At 38.6% G+C, this 17794-nt stretch overlaps 1 protein-coding gene across 5 annotated transcripts in view; it reads right to left on the reverse strand.

The window, feature by feature from the left end:
• ZEB2 (zinc finger E-box binding homeobox 2) overlaps positions 1–17794 on the reverse strand; it is a 134406-nt gene that overhangs the window by 6422 nt on the left and 110190 nt on the right. For 4 of the 5 annotated variants that reach the window (XM_086718515.1, XM_086718516.1, XM_086718517.1 and 1 more), the window contains exons 5-9: positions 13138–13326; positions 12191–12405; positions 9445–9553; positions 6540–8509; positions 4950–5130 (exon numbers count right to left, since the gene is read on the reverse strand). In XM_086718515.1, the coding sequence (XP_086574641.1) occupies positions 4950–5130; positions 6540–8509; positions 9445–9553; positions 12191–12405; positions 13138–13326 (2664 nt within the window). The remainder of the gene's footprint in view (positions 1–4949; positions 5131–6539; positions 8510–9444; positions 9554–12190; positions 12406–13137; positions 13327–17794) is intronic. The other variant, XM_086718518.1, reaches the window with a different exon arrangement.

Consider the following 17794-nt stretch of genomic DNA (forward strand, 5'->3'; position numbering starts at 1 on the left):
CATACTTAAAAGTTTATTTCCAAAATAGAATGGACAAAAAAAAAATTTTTTTATCAGACCGATGCTCCAGAGTTAAAGTCAGAAATGTGTCGTGTAGAGCACTAGGTGTTATCATAACACACGAAGCTATGTGATTATATTTCCTCATACGAACCTGCATTTCGGCAAATTAAATTAAAAACCAGCAATAGACGACTCAACCCCATTTTCATTTGCTAAGTGTCATGTTATAAGATTAGGAACCCATTCTACACACTTCAGGTATTCAGTTCTATGGTGATATACAATCTCAATTAGTAATCAAATATCTTTAATAATGTTATTGAATGCCTCTGGGGCATGCTACTATTTAGAAAATGCTGTAGGCTGCTATATGTTATTTCATTAATGGTCTTTATCTTACTGGAACGTCCAATATAAATTTAGTGATGACAGATGTGGTAAGGCGCAGTACTAGAGTAGGAAGAAGTTATTTACCTGCAAGAGAAGAAATTGAAAAATATTTGTTGGTGATTACTCATTGTATTGGAAATAAGGAAGATTTTAGTAATCTACTTCAAGGCAGCTAATGGCCTGAAGAAAAAAAAAAAAAGCATAACTCAGACCACAAAAGAACCACTTTTTAACTTTTGGAAAAGACGTTTTGAATGAGGTAAACTGGACAACAGAGAAGACAATTCCAGTGGAGCGCCAAGAATTTGGAAAGGTGGCGTGCTTTTCCATTTGACAAGACCCCCATGGCGGGAAGGTAATTTAATAGGAAGCAGAAGTGTATTTGGGAAAAAGACAGAGGTTTGGCCTGCCAGAAGACTTCAAGTCACTGTGTATGAATCTGGTTTCTCTTGTGTGTACTTGGACCTTAAAGAAAAGGATGCCAGGAGGAGCACGGGTAAGACGTTGCTGATGGTAGCGATTCATTCACAGGGCAGGATGGTGCAGTGTTAAATACGGGAGATGGGTTCTGGAGTCTGACTGCCTGGGTTCAGATCCATCTTTTCGTACTAACTGTGCAACACAGGTAACCTCTCTGTTAACCTCTCTGAAGATCAGGGTCCCTTTAAGTAAAAGGACCTGAGGATCCTTTGGGGACCCAACTTGTGATCCAGGCATAAGGAGTAAGGGAGACAACATAGGTAAAGTGGTTAGAACGAGGATTGCACGTAGTAAGCACTCAATTAATGTTAGATAATTTTATTCATTTTTATCCATACATGCTCAATAATTCTCAAGTTATAAGCAAGATAAGAAGAGTACATGGAAGAAGTAAATCTGAAGGAAAGAAGACAGGTGGTAGATGGAAAATTTCTTGGTGCTTTAGTTGCTAGGGCTTGCCTGAGTGGAGCTGTCCTACAGCCTCCTTTGGATGTCTCATCAGCTCAGGAGCAGAGAAAAGTGGGACAGTTAGGTGACTTCACAGATCGGCTGTGAATAATTGTGAGTGAACATCACAGTTGCCACAGTTGGTATGGCTCTCTCTTTTCCAAAGAAACAAAATACAGAGCAATGCCCTGAGAGAGAACACACTCTCCAGGACAACTTTCAAGACCTGGTGGAAATGCTTGGGGGATGCCCATTAAACTGCAGTCTATTATATAGGTATTCTATGATTGCAGACAATCGATTTTCAAGGAATTCAATCAATAATAAACAATATGCTTAAATATATTAATTCTACATTATGAACTGACAACCTGAGAGAATGAAATGTACAGCTATTATGCCAGGCAAAGGACAGAATTTGGGCGTAAGTGTAGGGGGACTGACCTGTATCTTGATGAAATAGTCTACTAATCTCCAGAAGTGTCACTAGTAAGTATTTAATACATTCAATTTAAATGAGACCTGACTTGGATGTTCATCTTTTTTAAATCTGTTTGACTGGTTTACCTGATTCAAATCAAGATGTTCTGGAATTAAATTTCTATATGGGCAAGATTCAGAAAAACATCCAACTTGACACTGAGTGAATCAAAACTTTTTTAGGGTAATTTTGTTTCTCTAATCTCAAGGTTCATGATTCACCTGACAGCTAGAATGATAACTGAAGTTAATAAATGGAAGGTTTGTGGTATGAAAAATATTATCACATAACTGAGAAACAAAATTGGTAATTTATTTAAAACTTTGACTTTATCTACTCAAAAGTAGAAATATTTCTATTACTTTTCTGAATAAGGTAGGGTTAAGAGTACCTACCACAATGTCTCAATAGAGAAATTGCTCAAGACATGTCAGATTTAAATTGCAGTGGAATACAAAGGAGTTCTTGACAGGGTCTAACAGGAGTTTCAGATTTTGTGTTTCACAGTCCTGGCCTGTGACAATTAATCCCGTTGAAGTCAACATTTGGAGAGTATTCCCTTTCTGTCTCCCAGTCCCGATCCCAGGCCTAGGCCCCAGGAAAAGCAAGCAAGCAATACGCCATGGGTAAAGGAAATTAAGCATTATGTCTTTGGTGTCTGCCTAGGAAATAAATTAAACAGGTCAAGATAAAAGAGCACAAGGTCTCAAGAATAGGTAGCTCGTAATTTCCTTCTTAATTTAAGCCATCCTATATGTTAAATTGTAGAGATGCAACAAACACACATTATCAATGACACATTTGTAGTTAGCACATAACCAAATGATGATTCAACTTCATTTCCCAAACCTTAGATTCAGTCAACCCAAAGACTGTTTTCACTTGCAATTTTCACATTAGTACATTCCCAAAGCATTACTAGTGCTTAACATAAACAAACAAAAGGCTTCTGGGCCCAATTAGGGAAGGGATATGGACTAAATTTTTACGTACATCATAGTGCTAGAAAAGTCATGGAGAACTTCACATTGATGGAACCTAATACACTGACAGTAGTAATGTCATGAGATGTTTGGTCAAGAGACCAAAAAGTTAACACACTGGAAACTTGACAAGCTAGGAAGCCAACGGGAGAAGAACTAATCACATGTTTAAAGAACCCATTGGATGATTAGCATCTTGTTGCTATACATTGCTTCCAGACAGCAGATCTTCTTACATCTTAAGGAACCAGAACATTTTATTTTTATTTTTTAAAATACAGCATATTTTGCAAATTGATGATGCATATTTATGTTTGTCAACTTTTGGGTCTCTCAACTATCTATATGCCTATGAAGTTTATGGACTGTCTCATTTGTAAGAAATAAAGATATTGACTGGATGTCAATATGTATGATAGCCCTCACTAAAATAAAAGTTTTAGACTCACCATGTAGTAAATGATAGAGTTTGCATATGGTCATATAATAAAATCAATCAGAGAGGGAAAGATGCCTTCAGTGATGTGCCTATTGTAGCTGAATAATGAAATACAAAATATATTTGAGGTTGATTACAATATTAAAGTAAATTTAGATATGAAAATATCTTCATAAATATTTAAATAGGACTTGGTAGTAAAGAAAACATCTATGATATCTAGGATAAAAGACAAATACAGGAAAATTCTGACGTTTCAAACATTGAATTATATCACACAAGTGCAGAAACTATCGGGATTTGCTTTTCAAACTAGGTTGTCTTTGGAGTATCATTAGTTGAGCTTTTAAAACAATATTAACTAATACCAGACAGTTGAAGAAAGAGAGAATTGGTGTGGCTGCAGTAAGGGTACTGCTATTTACCAACCTTGTTCTCTTCATAAATACCCTGAACACCTACTATTCACCCAACCTCCCCCCACTCGGGCAGGTCCTGGTCACTGTGCTGCCTCCTGCACATGCCCAGTGAGGGACAAGGGCAGATGATGAGGACGAGTGCTCCCCAGGGATATTTTCAAATACTAAAAAGGGCACAGTGTACTTCATCAGAATACAGCAGAAAGTGTTCACATTACCTTCTCTTATCTTTTTCTTTTTTGTCTTCATCACTTCCCCCCAAAAGCATTGGTAGGCTAATATTTTTTTGCCCTATGTTAAAATGTGTGATACTAGACTTTTTCGTTTAAAATGAGAGTTTTCATATCATTTCCCCCTGCCAGTATTTCGCTTGAAGACCTACACTCTTTCCTTTTCCCATCTCGGGCCAGTACAGCATGCCAAATATCCCAAGGAGAAAAGTTGGAAACAGGTTGGGGACTAGGGACAGGGATGGGGCTGGGTTGCTTTGTGGTCAAAGGTGGAAGGAGAAGGAGGGAGGGAGCGAGCACAGGTGTAGCTCCACCACGGGGCTGCGGAGCAGATGTGGGATTGTGGGAACCAATGCTGCTCCACATTATGGTACTTCTCCCTTGGCTTGAAAGATTAACCCACTATCTCTCTACTCACTCAGAGGGAAGAACAAGGCTGCGATCTTGTCAACTCTGTATGATTGTTCCTAATCGGTAATGCATGCATTGGAAATAACCTAATTAAATTTAGAAAGTTTTATTGTCATCTTTCAAATAGAAGTAGCTGCAGTAGCTCGTCTGGCAGATTACTTGACTTATACCTTTCTCTCTCCCAGTCCTAACACTTCTGCTTTATTCAAAAAATGGCCAATTTATAAAACCAAACAGAACCACCTCCAAGTCGTAGCTTACTTGAAGTTTGGGTGATCAAACTAATATATGACTGGCTGAATTTTTCATTAAATTTTCGCATAAACAGAGTCACTACAACTGAGGAATTTGAACACATTTTCAGTAGCGGGGCCGTGTCATGCCATTTCATTGCCCTGGCCACTTAAATATACCTTTGACGGGATTTGTGAATTTGGCTTCCAGATTAACTTGAAAGATCTGAAGACAAGCACACGCATAAACACACGAATGATCCAATAAACAGGCAACAAAAAAGTCCTACTGAGCTAGGCAAAAGCATTATTTCTTCCTTGTTGAAGGTATCAGCATATGTTCCATCTTATGTTGCACAAGTGTACTCATTAAATATTATGAAATGTACAGCAGGCCGGGAAGCTCTAACTAGCTAGTCAAAGTCACTCATACCTGTGTGTTCGTATTTATGTCGCAGAAGGGAACTGCTTTTCTGGAATGTCTTGTCACATAAGTCACATGCATACATGCCACTCTCTGTCTTCTTGATCTTCTTTCGAGACAGACAGGAGTCGGAGTCTGTCATGTCATCTAGGCCTGACATGTAGTCTTGTGCTCCATCAAGCAATTCTCCCTGTGATATAATCACATAGTTCAACACAGTCTCTTCTCTTTGTGTTTATACCAAACAACTTCACGTAGGCTGACATTTGGAGAACCTCAAAAGTGCTGGCTATTAATCGATCTCGTTTGTTTGTTTGTTTGTTTGTTTTAAACCTATTACTTTCCACGAATAATGGATGAGGTCTCACATTTCCACAAAAATATAAACCCTCTCTGCCCTACATGGTACAGCTCATTGTTTTTCAAGGGTAGAACACAGTCAACTCTGAAGGTGAGAAAAACATAACATTTTCTAAAATCCTTAGTTTTCTTTATATTGGGAAATATCCATGAGTGAACATTACACATCAGAATTTGTGTGTTTTCCAGCGTGGTTAACTTTAGAAATGATCTGTAGCTGTAGAAACCCCATTTTAATTGAATTTTATATTTAGGTACAAAATGTTATTATTATGCAATCTATTTAAATGTATGTCTACCAACTAAAGGCCTCAAGCTATATTTTTATATTTAATTTTCTAATTTGAAATAGGGAATATTAATAACACTTTTTATCAATGTTCTATCTATGTTAAAACAGCCTTCAGCATTGAGCAATAATGAATGTGGATCAGTAAATTATTAAATTTCTTGATATTTATTTTGTCTTGATCCAAAGGAGTGCAAACTTGCATGATAACATACATTTCCATTTGCTAGCTCACAGTTCAGTTTTCTTAGACTACGTTTGCACTAATTAATATTAGAGGAGATTAAATAGGCTTAAATACATTTACAGAGAGGGCAGATGCACTGGAAATTGGAATCCTGGAACAGCTGTTACAAAGGTACACTGCTCCTTGTGCTCCTATTTTCCAAATAGGGATTATAATCCGTGTTGTTAAAACATACCTGCTTTTGTATTCGAAAACCATAAATTACTTACTGGTTCGAAAACTACGTAAGAAGTCAAGTGGCATGCACAAAATATTTTCCAAAATACTCTTCAAAATACACGATTTTCTATAAGACCAAGTACATGTCAAATTTGTACATGTAATGATTGCAAATTGTGAACATCTATACAAGTATGTGACTGTTGTAAATGGTAACTTAGCGTCTACGTAAGCCCTGTCCAATATTGCTATCGATGTGTGATTCTAAAAACATACAGATCAATCTAAATAAACCTCCAAAACAGGTATTAAAGTCTTCCTCTTTTTTAGGGCACATGTGCTTCCACAGAGCAGTGTTCCACTGATTCTCCACTTATTTGGCTAGCCCACTCAGTTTGAGGTTCAAGTGAAAACAAACTGCCATGTCTGCTGAAAACACGGCACTTGGTTTTCTCACTAAGATTTTTTTCCCCCTACGTGCGCGTACACGGTATAATATAGTTTTCATTTCCTCTGTTCGGAGCAAAAGGATAGGTCTCATTACCTGAAATCCTTGTTTCCGCTGGTACTTTCTCCTTTGCTGCATGTCAGCAAAAGTAGCCGCCCCAGTTGGGTAGGTATAGGCCATATGTGGTAGGAAGCTCATCTGATCCAGTCCTGGGTATGGTCGTAGCCCAGGGATGCTGGTCTGCACTGGTGGCATGAAAGTGGCAGGGGGAAATGCGCTTTGTGGAGGAAGAGCTGTGTATAAAGTTTTGGCACTAAAGGGGTTCATGCCGAACACTGGGTTAGTGCTTTTGTTGTCCAGATTATTTGAGTTTGAAAACTCCTTCTTGATAAAAGTCAAGTTTAGAGGCTCATCTGAGTTTTCAGATGATGAAGAAACACTGTTATGGTCTAAATTTATGCTGTTAGCTTTCGTTTTGTTCTTCGTGGCTATAATACTTTTGGGTTCTTTCATCTGTTTTGGTAATGACAAGTCCAAAGGCTCAGCCTGCAGCTCCTCAGAAGAGAAGCTGTTTGGAGTGTAAGAACTACTGTGGGAGTTTTTAGAAGATGTGGAGGAAAGATTTAAGGGAGAGGGAGTATTACTCCTTGAGTGGTCCAATTTTTCAACTGGTTTAATATTGGTGAAATGGGAAGGTTTGGTTAGCCTGAGAGGAGGATCACAATTCGTCACACTGTTGTGGAGTTCTGCTATGGATGGCGATGTTATGGAGTCCATAGGCTTTACGGGAGACCTGGGTAATAAAGAGTCTTTTGTGGGAGGGTTACTGTTGGGAGCTAGCGGCTTGGAGTTCCTTTCCAGTGATGGTGACCTGGAATTCGAATACTGGTAGACTTTTCGTTGCTCAAACCATTCCTTCACAAATTCCTGAGGAAGGCCCACAGCAATGGAAATTTTCAGCAGTTCATCAGAATTGGGCTCCATGTTCATAGCATAATACGCTTTCAGTACAGACATGTGGTCCTTATATGGGTTGATGGGGCTTGTCATTCCTTTCTCAGAAAGTACAGATGACAAGAGGAGGGCTTTATTATCAACAAAAACTCCGGCTTTGTTGGGGACTATGTTGTCATGAGGTTGCAGGACTGCCTTGATCTCTTCATTCATCTTACAAAGGTAACGTTCATGCTGATGCAAGGGAATGGGGCCAGGAAAACTTTCTTTACAGAACTGGCATGAAAATGGAGTGGATATGTTGTGGTTCTCAATCATTTTATCATCAGTGACCAAATCTATTAAAGTACGTAGCTTCTCTTTCTTTATATTACTGATCTGTCTCCTTGAGTCAGTAGTCAAGCTCTGGAGGCAAGCTTTGGCTTCATTGACTTTTTCTAATGTATAGTCAATAATACTTTTAGTGGCACCATTATGACTCACTACTGGAAGACCTACGGGTGGAATATTAGGAGAAGTGACTCCTTGTTCCTCAGGTTGAGAGCATGGATCCTTCATGTGATAACCTTTCAACTTCGAAATTTCTTCAGCCTTGCAGTCCATTTTTTGCCTGGAAACCGTATTGTCCACAATCTGTAGAACCTTTTGAACCTCGCTTAAGTTACTATTCATTGCGGGGAATCCGAGTAAAGGGGTTTCCATCCCTACACCTAAGTGCTGCATTGGACTCTGGGCAGACGGATGGACTCCCAAAGGGCTGGTGGCTCCAAGTGCACCATTCATAAAGGGACTAGTGCCACTAAACCCGTGTGTGGCCATGAGAACTTTATAGTCATTGAAGTCTAGTGGTTCTGTTTTAATTTTAAGTAAGCCTGTCTGTTCAGACATACTAAGTGGTTTTCCATTCTCCAATTTGTTTCGTAACTGGGTAATAGCTGAATTAGTAGGAGAAGAAGAAACAGAATTAGGGGAAGAACCCGTCTTGATATTGTTTCTCATTCGGCCATTTACAGAGATTAAACCAATACATTTCTTGCTGCTGATGTGTGAACTGTAGGAACCAGAATGGGAGAAACGTTTCTTGCAGTTTGGGCACTCGTACGGTTTTTCACCTAAAATGATAATCAAAATTAACATTACACTTCTTTGATTGGGTAACAATGACGATTGTCTGCCAATACAAAAATCTGTGAAACCAAATGGAAGGAACAGAATGGGGTACCTCTAGGTACATTCTAGGTGCTTAGCTTAGAATTATGTGGCCGTAACTGTTTCTGGGTTTTATCTACCCTGGGAGAACATAATTCAAGATGTTAGCAGTGGAAGGTGAGGGCTATCTATGCCTTTTTCAGCCAAGATCCCAAATCTTGTCTTGCCATCGGCAGCCTCCTATTTAAACAGAGTGTCAGATTAATGTGTGGTCAATAGCACAATAAAGATGTCACAGTATTTAAAGGGAAGTGTAGCCATGGCTTTAATCAACTCTGTAGAGATTCCATTGATTCTACCAATCCAACTAGTCCTTTGAATAGCATCCAATTTGGTAATAAAATGCTTGGCAGAGCTATCAAAATAGTTATAAAGAAGAAATCTCAGTGGTAGGATGCTGTTCTGTAATATACAGCTCCCAGGAATCAAGGAACATTTATCATACAAAAGCTCTCATCCAAAATTCTTCAACTTTTTCTTTCATGGTTAGGTATCGAAAATGAATACCCTTCCGAATTTGCCAGCTGAGTTTCTTCAGGTCAGAAATACTTAATCTGTAGAAGAGTGGCTGAAAGGACGAGAAGGAGCCTCTAGATTTTGTAACAAACCAAAGCATTTGCAATTTTTAGGAAGTCTAAGCATTCCTCTTTGATTTGTAAGATCACGCTATTGGTGGTACCATCAGTCTCAGGAAGGCAGAGCAGGCCCGCACAGTTTATGAAATAAAAGCATAGTTCCAAAAAGCTACAAACAGGATTGTGTAAATTTCAAACAATCTTTTAAAACTCTCCTAATGGCACAAAATGCAAATGTGAGCACCAGCACCTCTGCTACTCACCACTGTGAATTCGCAGGTGTTCTTTCAGATGGTGTTTATATTTGAAAGCCTTGCCGCACTCTGTGCATTTGAACTTGCGATTACCTGCTCCTTGGGTCAGCATTTGGTGCTATAAAAGGAGAAAGACTGACATCAGTTTTGTGCAGGGGGAACAAAGGAAATTTGTTACAAATATTTTTAAAAGGCCTCTATTTTTCAGACAGGCCAAAAGGTTTGAGTGCATGTTTATTTATTTGCCCAGTCTTTCAGAGTTGCAATAAAAGTGATAATGTTGGCAATAAAATTGGAACAAATAAAAAAAAAAAAAAGGGCTTTCACATGCGCATCCAACACTTGCTTTAGAATTATCTCTGTAGTCTCTTTTCCGAAATGTTTCTTTGAGCCTTTGGAGATGAGAAAGTATAATTGTAAAGATGTTTGTGGTTCTCTGTGTTTATGGCACATTTTAAAATCTGAAGATTCCCTGTTGGGATGTAACCGTTTTGTCAAGGAAATAAATAAATATTATCCTGAAAATTCTAAACAGCCTCCCCCAAAACTCCCCATGCAAAGAACTAATTTTATCAAATTTTCTGTATCAGGGTAAAAGTGTATCTCATACTGAAGCAATATCAATTTTAAAGAAGAAAAAAAAAAAGCACACATACACAAACAAAAAAATTCTTGACTATAAATATTTCATTACACGATAAGCATGTTTAAATATCCCATTCACTGTGCTAGCAGCAAATGTAAACCCTGTTTTTCCTGATGTGCTGCATATCAGATTTGATTCATTATCAAATGTAAGAGACAACATCTTGGGTTATAGCTGCTTGAGCAGTTTTATCACAGGCCAGTAGGAAAGACTTCAACGACTTTTCATTTTCCTTTTTAGTAGTATGCTAGGGAGTAGGGACAAAAAAGAAGAAAAGTTTGCTGAAAAGACAAGTTAAAAGCAGCAAAGATATAATCAAACACAGCTGACCTTTTTGAACAAGGGAAAAAAAGCTCTGTGACTTAGAATTCTAAAAAAAAAAAAAAAAAAAAAAATACAGTCATCCACTCTGGATGCTCAAGGTAGGAGGTCAGCCTTTTTCAAGCAGCAATGACACAAAAGCCTTTTGCAAAAAGACAGCACAGAAACGGTATGACAACTGCTAGGGTGTGCTGAATCTTCCCACATTCCTAGTGAGACAGATGGTGTTACATGGGACACAGGGAGGTTTGTTCAAACAGCAGCAACCTTCAAAGATCAAGCGGAGCCCAGCCCGCCGAGCGCCATTGAGGGACCAGCGCTCATATGTTGCTGAGTTGCATAAACAAACAGCAACAGCTGCTTTGTCTCCCCCCACAGCCCTCAGAGGACTACTATAAACTTTAGTTGTGCCACTGTTAATATGATACAATCATTTTAATTTACTAATTGTAAATGCCATGAGCAAATGAGGGGACTTTTCAACACCAAAGCTACCATTCATAATGCGCCAACACAATCACACTTCTGCATGTGAAATTTAAAGCAGTTATGCTAGATAAATATCTAGGCACTTTTTTTTTCCTAGAGATTTTGTGCATATAAGCAAGGGGAGATAAACTGTTACATAAGTGTAACTATGCAAGCATAGTTTTTGTAACTGAACTTTGAAAAACGTTCAGGTGACAAGCCCAATCAGCTATAAATGGAATGATTTTCATGAGCTGTTCTTTTACAATAGTAAAATTCCATAATATAGTATCATCGCCATTGCTTGATTGTGTTTGATTATCCTCATTTTCCTTATTCAAAGAAAATAATGCCCACAAGAAAAAAGCAATGTAAGAATTTTATAGAATATCCTGCTTAATAATTTTTAAAACAGATATGGTAGCAAGGCTTATATGGGAGGATTCCAGATCTGTAAGGCCAGTTACTGGGACTTCAGGCACACCATTTCTGTTGCCACTGAAACACATAACATCAATCTGCAGTCAATTCTCCTAGGAGAACAGAGAGAGCAGTTTTGCCACGACATGTAGGGGACCCTGTTGGGACCCACGTAAGGGACGAATCGATCGTATTCCACCACTTTAAGGATTTAAGAGGCTGTGCTTACCTGTTCAAGAGAGAGTTTTTATTTTTAACACAAACAAGTCAACAGAGGCGGAGTGATCTTAACATTTAGCCACAGACAAACGAATCAAAAGGGATTATTTTAAATACACGTCCAATATTTCGGTATTCATCAGTCTATTTTATGTATGTGTGTAATCTGCCTTTTGATTTTTTTAAACACTTCATTAGATTTCATAAACTAGTAGCAGCTTCTAAAAATACTCTAAGTAATTGAAGGTGTTGTGTGACAAACGAAAGAAATGCACACTTCTTTTACTATGACTTAGATCCCATATGAAAAAAATTTTTTCCGAGTAAAAGTAGGTGAAAAATGGAATTAAAATTGCTGAGATGTTTAATAATGTATAATTAAAATGCTACAATTTCATTCACTTTTTGTGGAACATAAAAATGAAACTAAAGTCAAGTTAAAGTGCAAATAAAATTTCTAAATTAGAAATTAACACACTCATTCGATCGTGAACATAAGACTATTAAATCATATTAGAAGAGACCATCAAAAAATCATTTAGACCTCAATTAAAGCTATTACCATTAAAAGATCTGCATCTTCAAAATGCCATGAAAAATTAATAATGATTGCCAATCAAAGCAATATCGTTTCTCTAAGGGGTTATTATAGAAAGAAATCACTTAAAACCAACCCCCCACCTGATCTGTCCCTGGCTTGTGCGTCACCATATGCCGCTCGAGCTGGGTGCGGTAGGCAAACGTGTAGCTGCAAAGAGGGCAGGAAAAGTTCTCTTCATTCTTCTCGTGGCGGTACTTGATGTGCTCCTTCAGTGACGTCAAGCGCTTGTAGCCCCGGTCGCAGTAGGGGCAGGTCAGCAGTTGGGCAAAAGCATCTGGAGTTCCAGGTGGCAGGTCTGTAGCCGAGAGACGAGAGGGAGAGAAGCAGGCCAAAAGGTCAGTAAATCAATGGCAGCTAATGGGCTGCCTGCCCGGGATGGTCTGACAGGAATCCCTGCAATCTGCTCGGCCAGAGCGCCATCGCCGCCCTCGGCCTGGGCGCGCACCGGGCCCCTCGCACACCCGGCGCAGACGTGTCGGAATCAGCTCACACTGCGCTGGGAAGTTAATTAATTACGGGGCGCTTTTGGGGGGAAATTTAAACAGCTGATGAAGGAGGAAATTCTCCTTAGGCGACTGACAGTTCGGAGTGAAACCTTTGGTCACATGGGACTCGGGGATTCACAGCGTGGGAGAGCTTTTCAGGTGTCAGAAGAAGAAGAAGGGCAGGGTCACTGTTGCTAAACTTTTGCTTTTCTTTTTTTTCTTTTTTTTTTTTTTTTTTTTTTTTGTGTGTTCCTCCAAAGTGAAATATCTCAGAAACCTAGGAATCAATTCCGATATTTTTATCTCTTAGGAATAGGCTCTAATTGTTCTTGTTCTTTATTGGATGTACAAATGACACAAATTTGCTGACAAAAAAAATTTCACAATACCCTAAAATTACAGTTCTAATCTTTGCTCATGAAATTCCATGCCTCTGCAGCTGTTCTTCAAATTTTAAGGTAAACACCCAGGCATGTAGTGCATTTGTAATTGTAACAGCTGCAGAGGTCAGCGTAGTGGCTAAAAATGAATTACAGCCTCACCATTTTCTTCCTGCCCATTGGCCTCTGGCGTGCCGAGGCGAGACAGCTCCTCAGGGGCTTCTGGGTAAATAATGGCCGTGTCACTGCGCTGAAGGTACTCCTCGATGCTGACTGCGTGGCCGTCGCGTTCCTCCAGTTTTCTTTTGGCAAAGTATTCCTCAAAGTCTGATGTGCAATTTGCATTCTTGACTGAAATCACAAAAGGAGAAGAAGCGTCTTTGCAGGGCCTTCTTCGTGGGTAGCCCAAGCCCACGCACATCACGGTTACTACGAAACGTTGACTTGCAAAAAAGACCACACACACCTAATTTATTTGTGAGAAGTGTTGCAGGTGACCAGTTATTGATCGAATAATACATGCAAAAAAAAAAAAAAAAAGACACTTTGCTTTAAGTGAAATAGGCACATTTTTTTTTTTTTTCTCCTTCCTGGAATACTAGTCTGCATAATTCACAAAGAATGAAAGACATTTTTCAAATTTTTTTAGGGAAAATTAAAAAAAAAAGAAAACAGAACTACATTCTAAGACCCATAACATGAGAGATAATATGAATTCAAAGCTACTATAACAGTCTATATAAAACTTCCTCTTCTTTTGAGAAAGGTATATTTAATTTTTTATTGTCCACTAAACTTAAAGTGCTTAACCACAGATACATCCTGTTGCTAAATATAAGCTTTTAACCTTCCACTCTCTGAACATCACAGGTGGCCAGGACTACACAGTCTGACACAGATGTGAAAGGACAGATATTCCTAGAGAGATAATAATGGGACTTTGTTAAAGAGTCATGGGATGTGGCACTTTATCTTTCCTTATCAGTATTTTTTAAAGCTGCCTGAAAATAAAATGAAGCTCACAATCAGAAGTAAAATAAAATGAACAGAGATGCTTAATAAAAGCAAAAGAAACAGCTATTCTGCTGTGTGATTTTGAAGACTCGTAACTTTTGTATTTATGACTCCATTCCCATGAATTGGATAATAGTTGTAAATCAATTGTAGCAACTGTGTCACAAAACTTTGTATATTTGAAACTTCTAGATATGTTTCTGCAATAAATTGTGGCTTAAATACCCTAAATAAAAAGTTTTATGCATAAGCCAGTGTTGGGAGTGTGGCTGGTATGGTAGTATCCACCCTAAGTAGGTGGATGAAAGTCATTTGCTAGTATAATTAGGGGGTGGAGCCCTACTTTCATAGTTTCTGAGAGCAGTTAAGCTTCGTTCACCCTATATTCCCCACCTCACCTTCTCTGCCATATAAGATATTAAAGTATTTGCCATACTAATTATCTCTGACAGTTTGTGGCAGGATGATGTTTGAGCTACTCAATGTTTATTTTTATTTCATTTTTATTGTTGCCTTCACTGTTACAAACTTGTGGATTATAGATGCAAAGAACAGAAAGTGGGAAGGGCTTGATTTGATAAGCAAAAAACAGATTCATTTTCATCCTGCAGGAAGACATGAGAACGATCAGTATAACTGACATTTTCTCAAAAATAAAAACAATGTTACAAACTCACATGTATATTCCTCAAGGAAGTTGTGTGGTCCTATGAAAGGGGTGGGGTGGAACCTGATGGAGTCTAGAAGATCAGGAAAACTTTAATTGAGAAAGCATGAAGTCAACTAACTTTAGAAGCTGGGGAAGAGCAGCACATACAAGGAGGCTGGAAAGAGAATGCTGCGTATCACTATCTAAAAAGACAGTGCTGAGTGCAGACAGCGAAAGGGAAGCAATATGATGTGAGGGTAGAGAGGCAGGCAGGAACCAGAACATGTGGTGTGTGGTAGCCCTGTTAAGGATTTGAGTTGTATTCTAAGAGAAACAGGAAGCCCCTGAAGGGTATTAAGCAAGGAGATGATTGGATGAAATTGTGAATTATCTGCATTTTTATTTTTTTCATTTTTTAAAAAAAACATTTATTTATTTCTTTTGAGAGAGGGAGCGTGCACGAACAGGGGAGGGGCAGAGAGGGACAGAGAGAGAGAGAGAATCCTAAGCGGGGATCCATGCTGACAGTGCAGAGCCAGATGCGGGGCTTGAAGTCACACACTATAAGATCATGAACTGAGCCCAAGTTGGAGGCTTAACCAACTGAGCCACCGAGGCACCCCTTATCTGCATTTTTATTTTTTTATGTTTTTTTATTTATTTTTGAGAGAGAGAGAGAGAGAAAGAGCGAGAAGGCACAGAGGATCTGAAGCAGGTTCTGCACTGACAGCAGAGAGCCTGATGTGGGGCTCAAACTCACAGAACCAGAAGATCGTGACCTAAGCTGAAGTCAGAGGCATAACCGACAAAGCCACCCAGGCTCCTCCTCCCCCCCATCTGCATATTTAAATGACAACTCTAGCTACGTAGTATGGTGGGGATTTCAGAAAGAGAAAAGTGGATTCTGGGAAACCAATTTGGAGTCTTGTCATAAAACAGGCAAAGATATAAGTTAAGGAATTGGTGATGGAGACTATGAGAAGTGGCTAGACTTGAGAGATACTTAAGAAATAAAAACACTAGGCTTGGGGGAAAGATTGGGTGTACTAAGGAGGGAGAGGCTAAGATCTTTCCTTGGGTTCAAGCTTTCCAATTTGATGGATGATAGGTGACAGTCACCAAAGCAGAGAACACCAGAATTCTAAAAACACTTGAAACTATGAACTAAAACCTTGTACCAAATAAAAGAAAACTGGAGAGCATCACACTTTGTAAACTATTAAACTAAGTGCTAACAATCCTGAATAGTATGACCTCTTTTGCACTCCAGGTTCTAACAAGTTGACCAAGAGCAACAGTCTGATTCCAACACCTATATTTCCTTCAAATACAGGTTTGGAATGTGTAATAGTAGATTATGATTTTATATCTCAAAAGTTGTTTAAATCTTTTCTTAGAATCTTAAATATGTATATATTTATTTCTTAAGATGTTATTTGTAAGTAATCTGTACACCCAACATGAGACTTGACCTCACAAGCGCAAGATCAAGAGTTGCATGCTCTACTGACTCAACCAGCCAAGTACCCCCAAGTCTTAAATCTTTGAAAAGAATATGAACATAGATTCAGATCAATTTTCCATGGGTATACTCGTGATACCATAGATGCTTTCCAAATGGTATTTATTGGTAGTGAATGTCATTCAACTTGCACCATTAAGTCTCTAGAGGGTACGAAGAAACGACAACTTGCACAAACTCTTTGTTCGTTGTTTTGGATCATCGAAGTGACTTTACATCTATCAAAAATCACCTTTTGTTTGTAAGGGCAAGAAAAGATAAGGGGGACAAAATGGTGGATCAAAGATGAACCACTTTTGAGCAACTTGACTGATTTGACCAGGGACTGACTTCTTCTTCAGCACTGTGGCAGTAGGAAATAATATAGCAGCTCCTTTCTAAACCCAGACCTATTAGAATGTTGTCAAATGTTTAAGGCATGACTTACTTAAGCTTTTCAAGAACACTGTCCTACTTGACAATCGTTAGTGAAGCCTAGTAAACATGGATGGATGGACATTTTAACATCCTAATTTTATCTTGATATTTCAGCAACTATTGGAATTATCTGGCTATCTTTTCATGAATTTTCATTTGCATATGAATGTTTCCATCAGAAATGTAACCAAATGCAAATGCAATCGGATTTGCATTAATAGCCTTTTGGCTTAAACAGGAGGAAAATTCAGATTTTTCTGGATAGGCAAACTAAACTGCATCTAGAAGCACTACTAGTGTTTGGAGAGGCAATTCACTTGTTAGATCAAATTTGGGTATGCTAGGTTTCAATGTCACATGTGATTGGGACAAAGACATCAAATCATATTCTCTCTTTAAGGATCATCTTTGATCATCTTTGTATCCTGAGCTTTGAGCATATTGCCTAGAAATTAGTAGGCTCTCAAGAATCATTTATGGAATGAATGTGGAATAAATTACGTGCTTAACATTAGTCTTGGTGTAAAAGTCTTCTAATAAAAGGAAGCATAAGGTAAGATACCCACAGTTGAGCTAGGAATTCAGACCTGCTATTCAGGCAATTGTAGAACAATTATGGAATAAACTGTTTAATGATGGCCATAAATATTTGCAAGAATTCAAAAGGGTTCAGTTGAGTATTCAAAAAGAATTTAATGAAGAAGATAGCACTCAATCATTTAAATCTATGTGCTCCATCAAGATTTTCTTCATGCGGTATAGGTATGCTATTACCTATATATGTCATGTATCTAGAGTCACTTAAGTGGTCTAGATTCTAGACTTCCATGAACTAGTCTAGGTCTAACCAACACAGGTATAATGTGGTTTTCCCTTGGTGTTGCTATGGGTACTTGTAACATATGGTTTTCCCACTCAGTACCACAACATTTTCCTTTGCCTGGCATCGGCTCCCCATATTCTCTACTGTCAAACTTTATGGTACCCAAGGGAGCTGCCATGTTAGTGCATGATTCTGCTCCCCTAGCTACAATGGCTTAATCTGCACCTAAAATGAACTTATTTTAGTTCTCCATTCTCCAGGCCAAACTGTTGATTGGTTCAGGGGTAGCCAATGGATCCAACTGAGCCAGTAAATCATTTCCTTATGATTTTAGGACTTTGTTCCAAAGAGAGAATCAAGAGAATTTATTTCCCTCAAGTAACTGCCGCTATAA

The sequence above is a fragment of the Puma concolor genome, chromosome C1 (assembly GCF_028749965.1).
Source record: "Puma concolor isolate L17-30 chromosome C1, mPumCon1.1.hap2, whole genome shotgun sequence".
NCBI classification, from domain to species: Eukaryota; Metazoa; Chordata; class Mammalia; order Carnivora; family Felidae; genus Puma; species Puma concolor.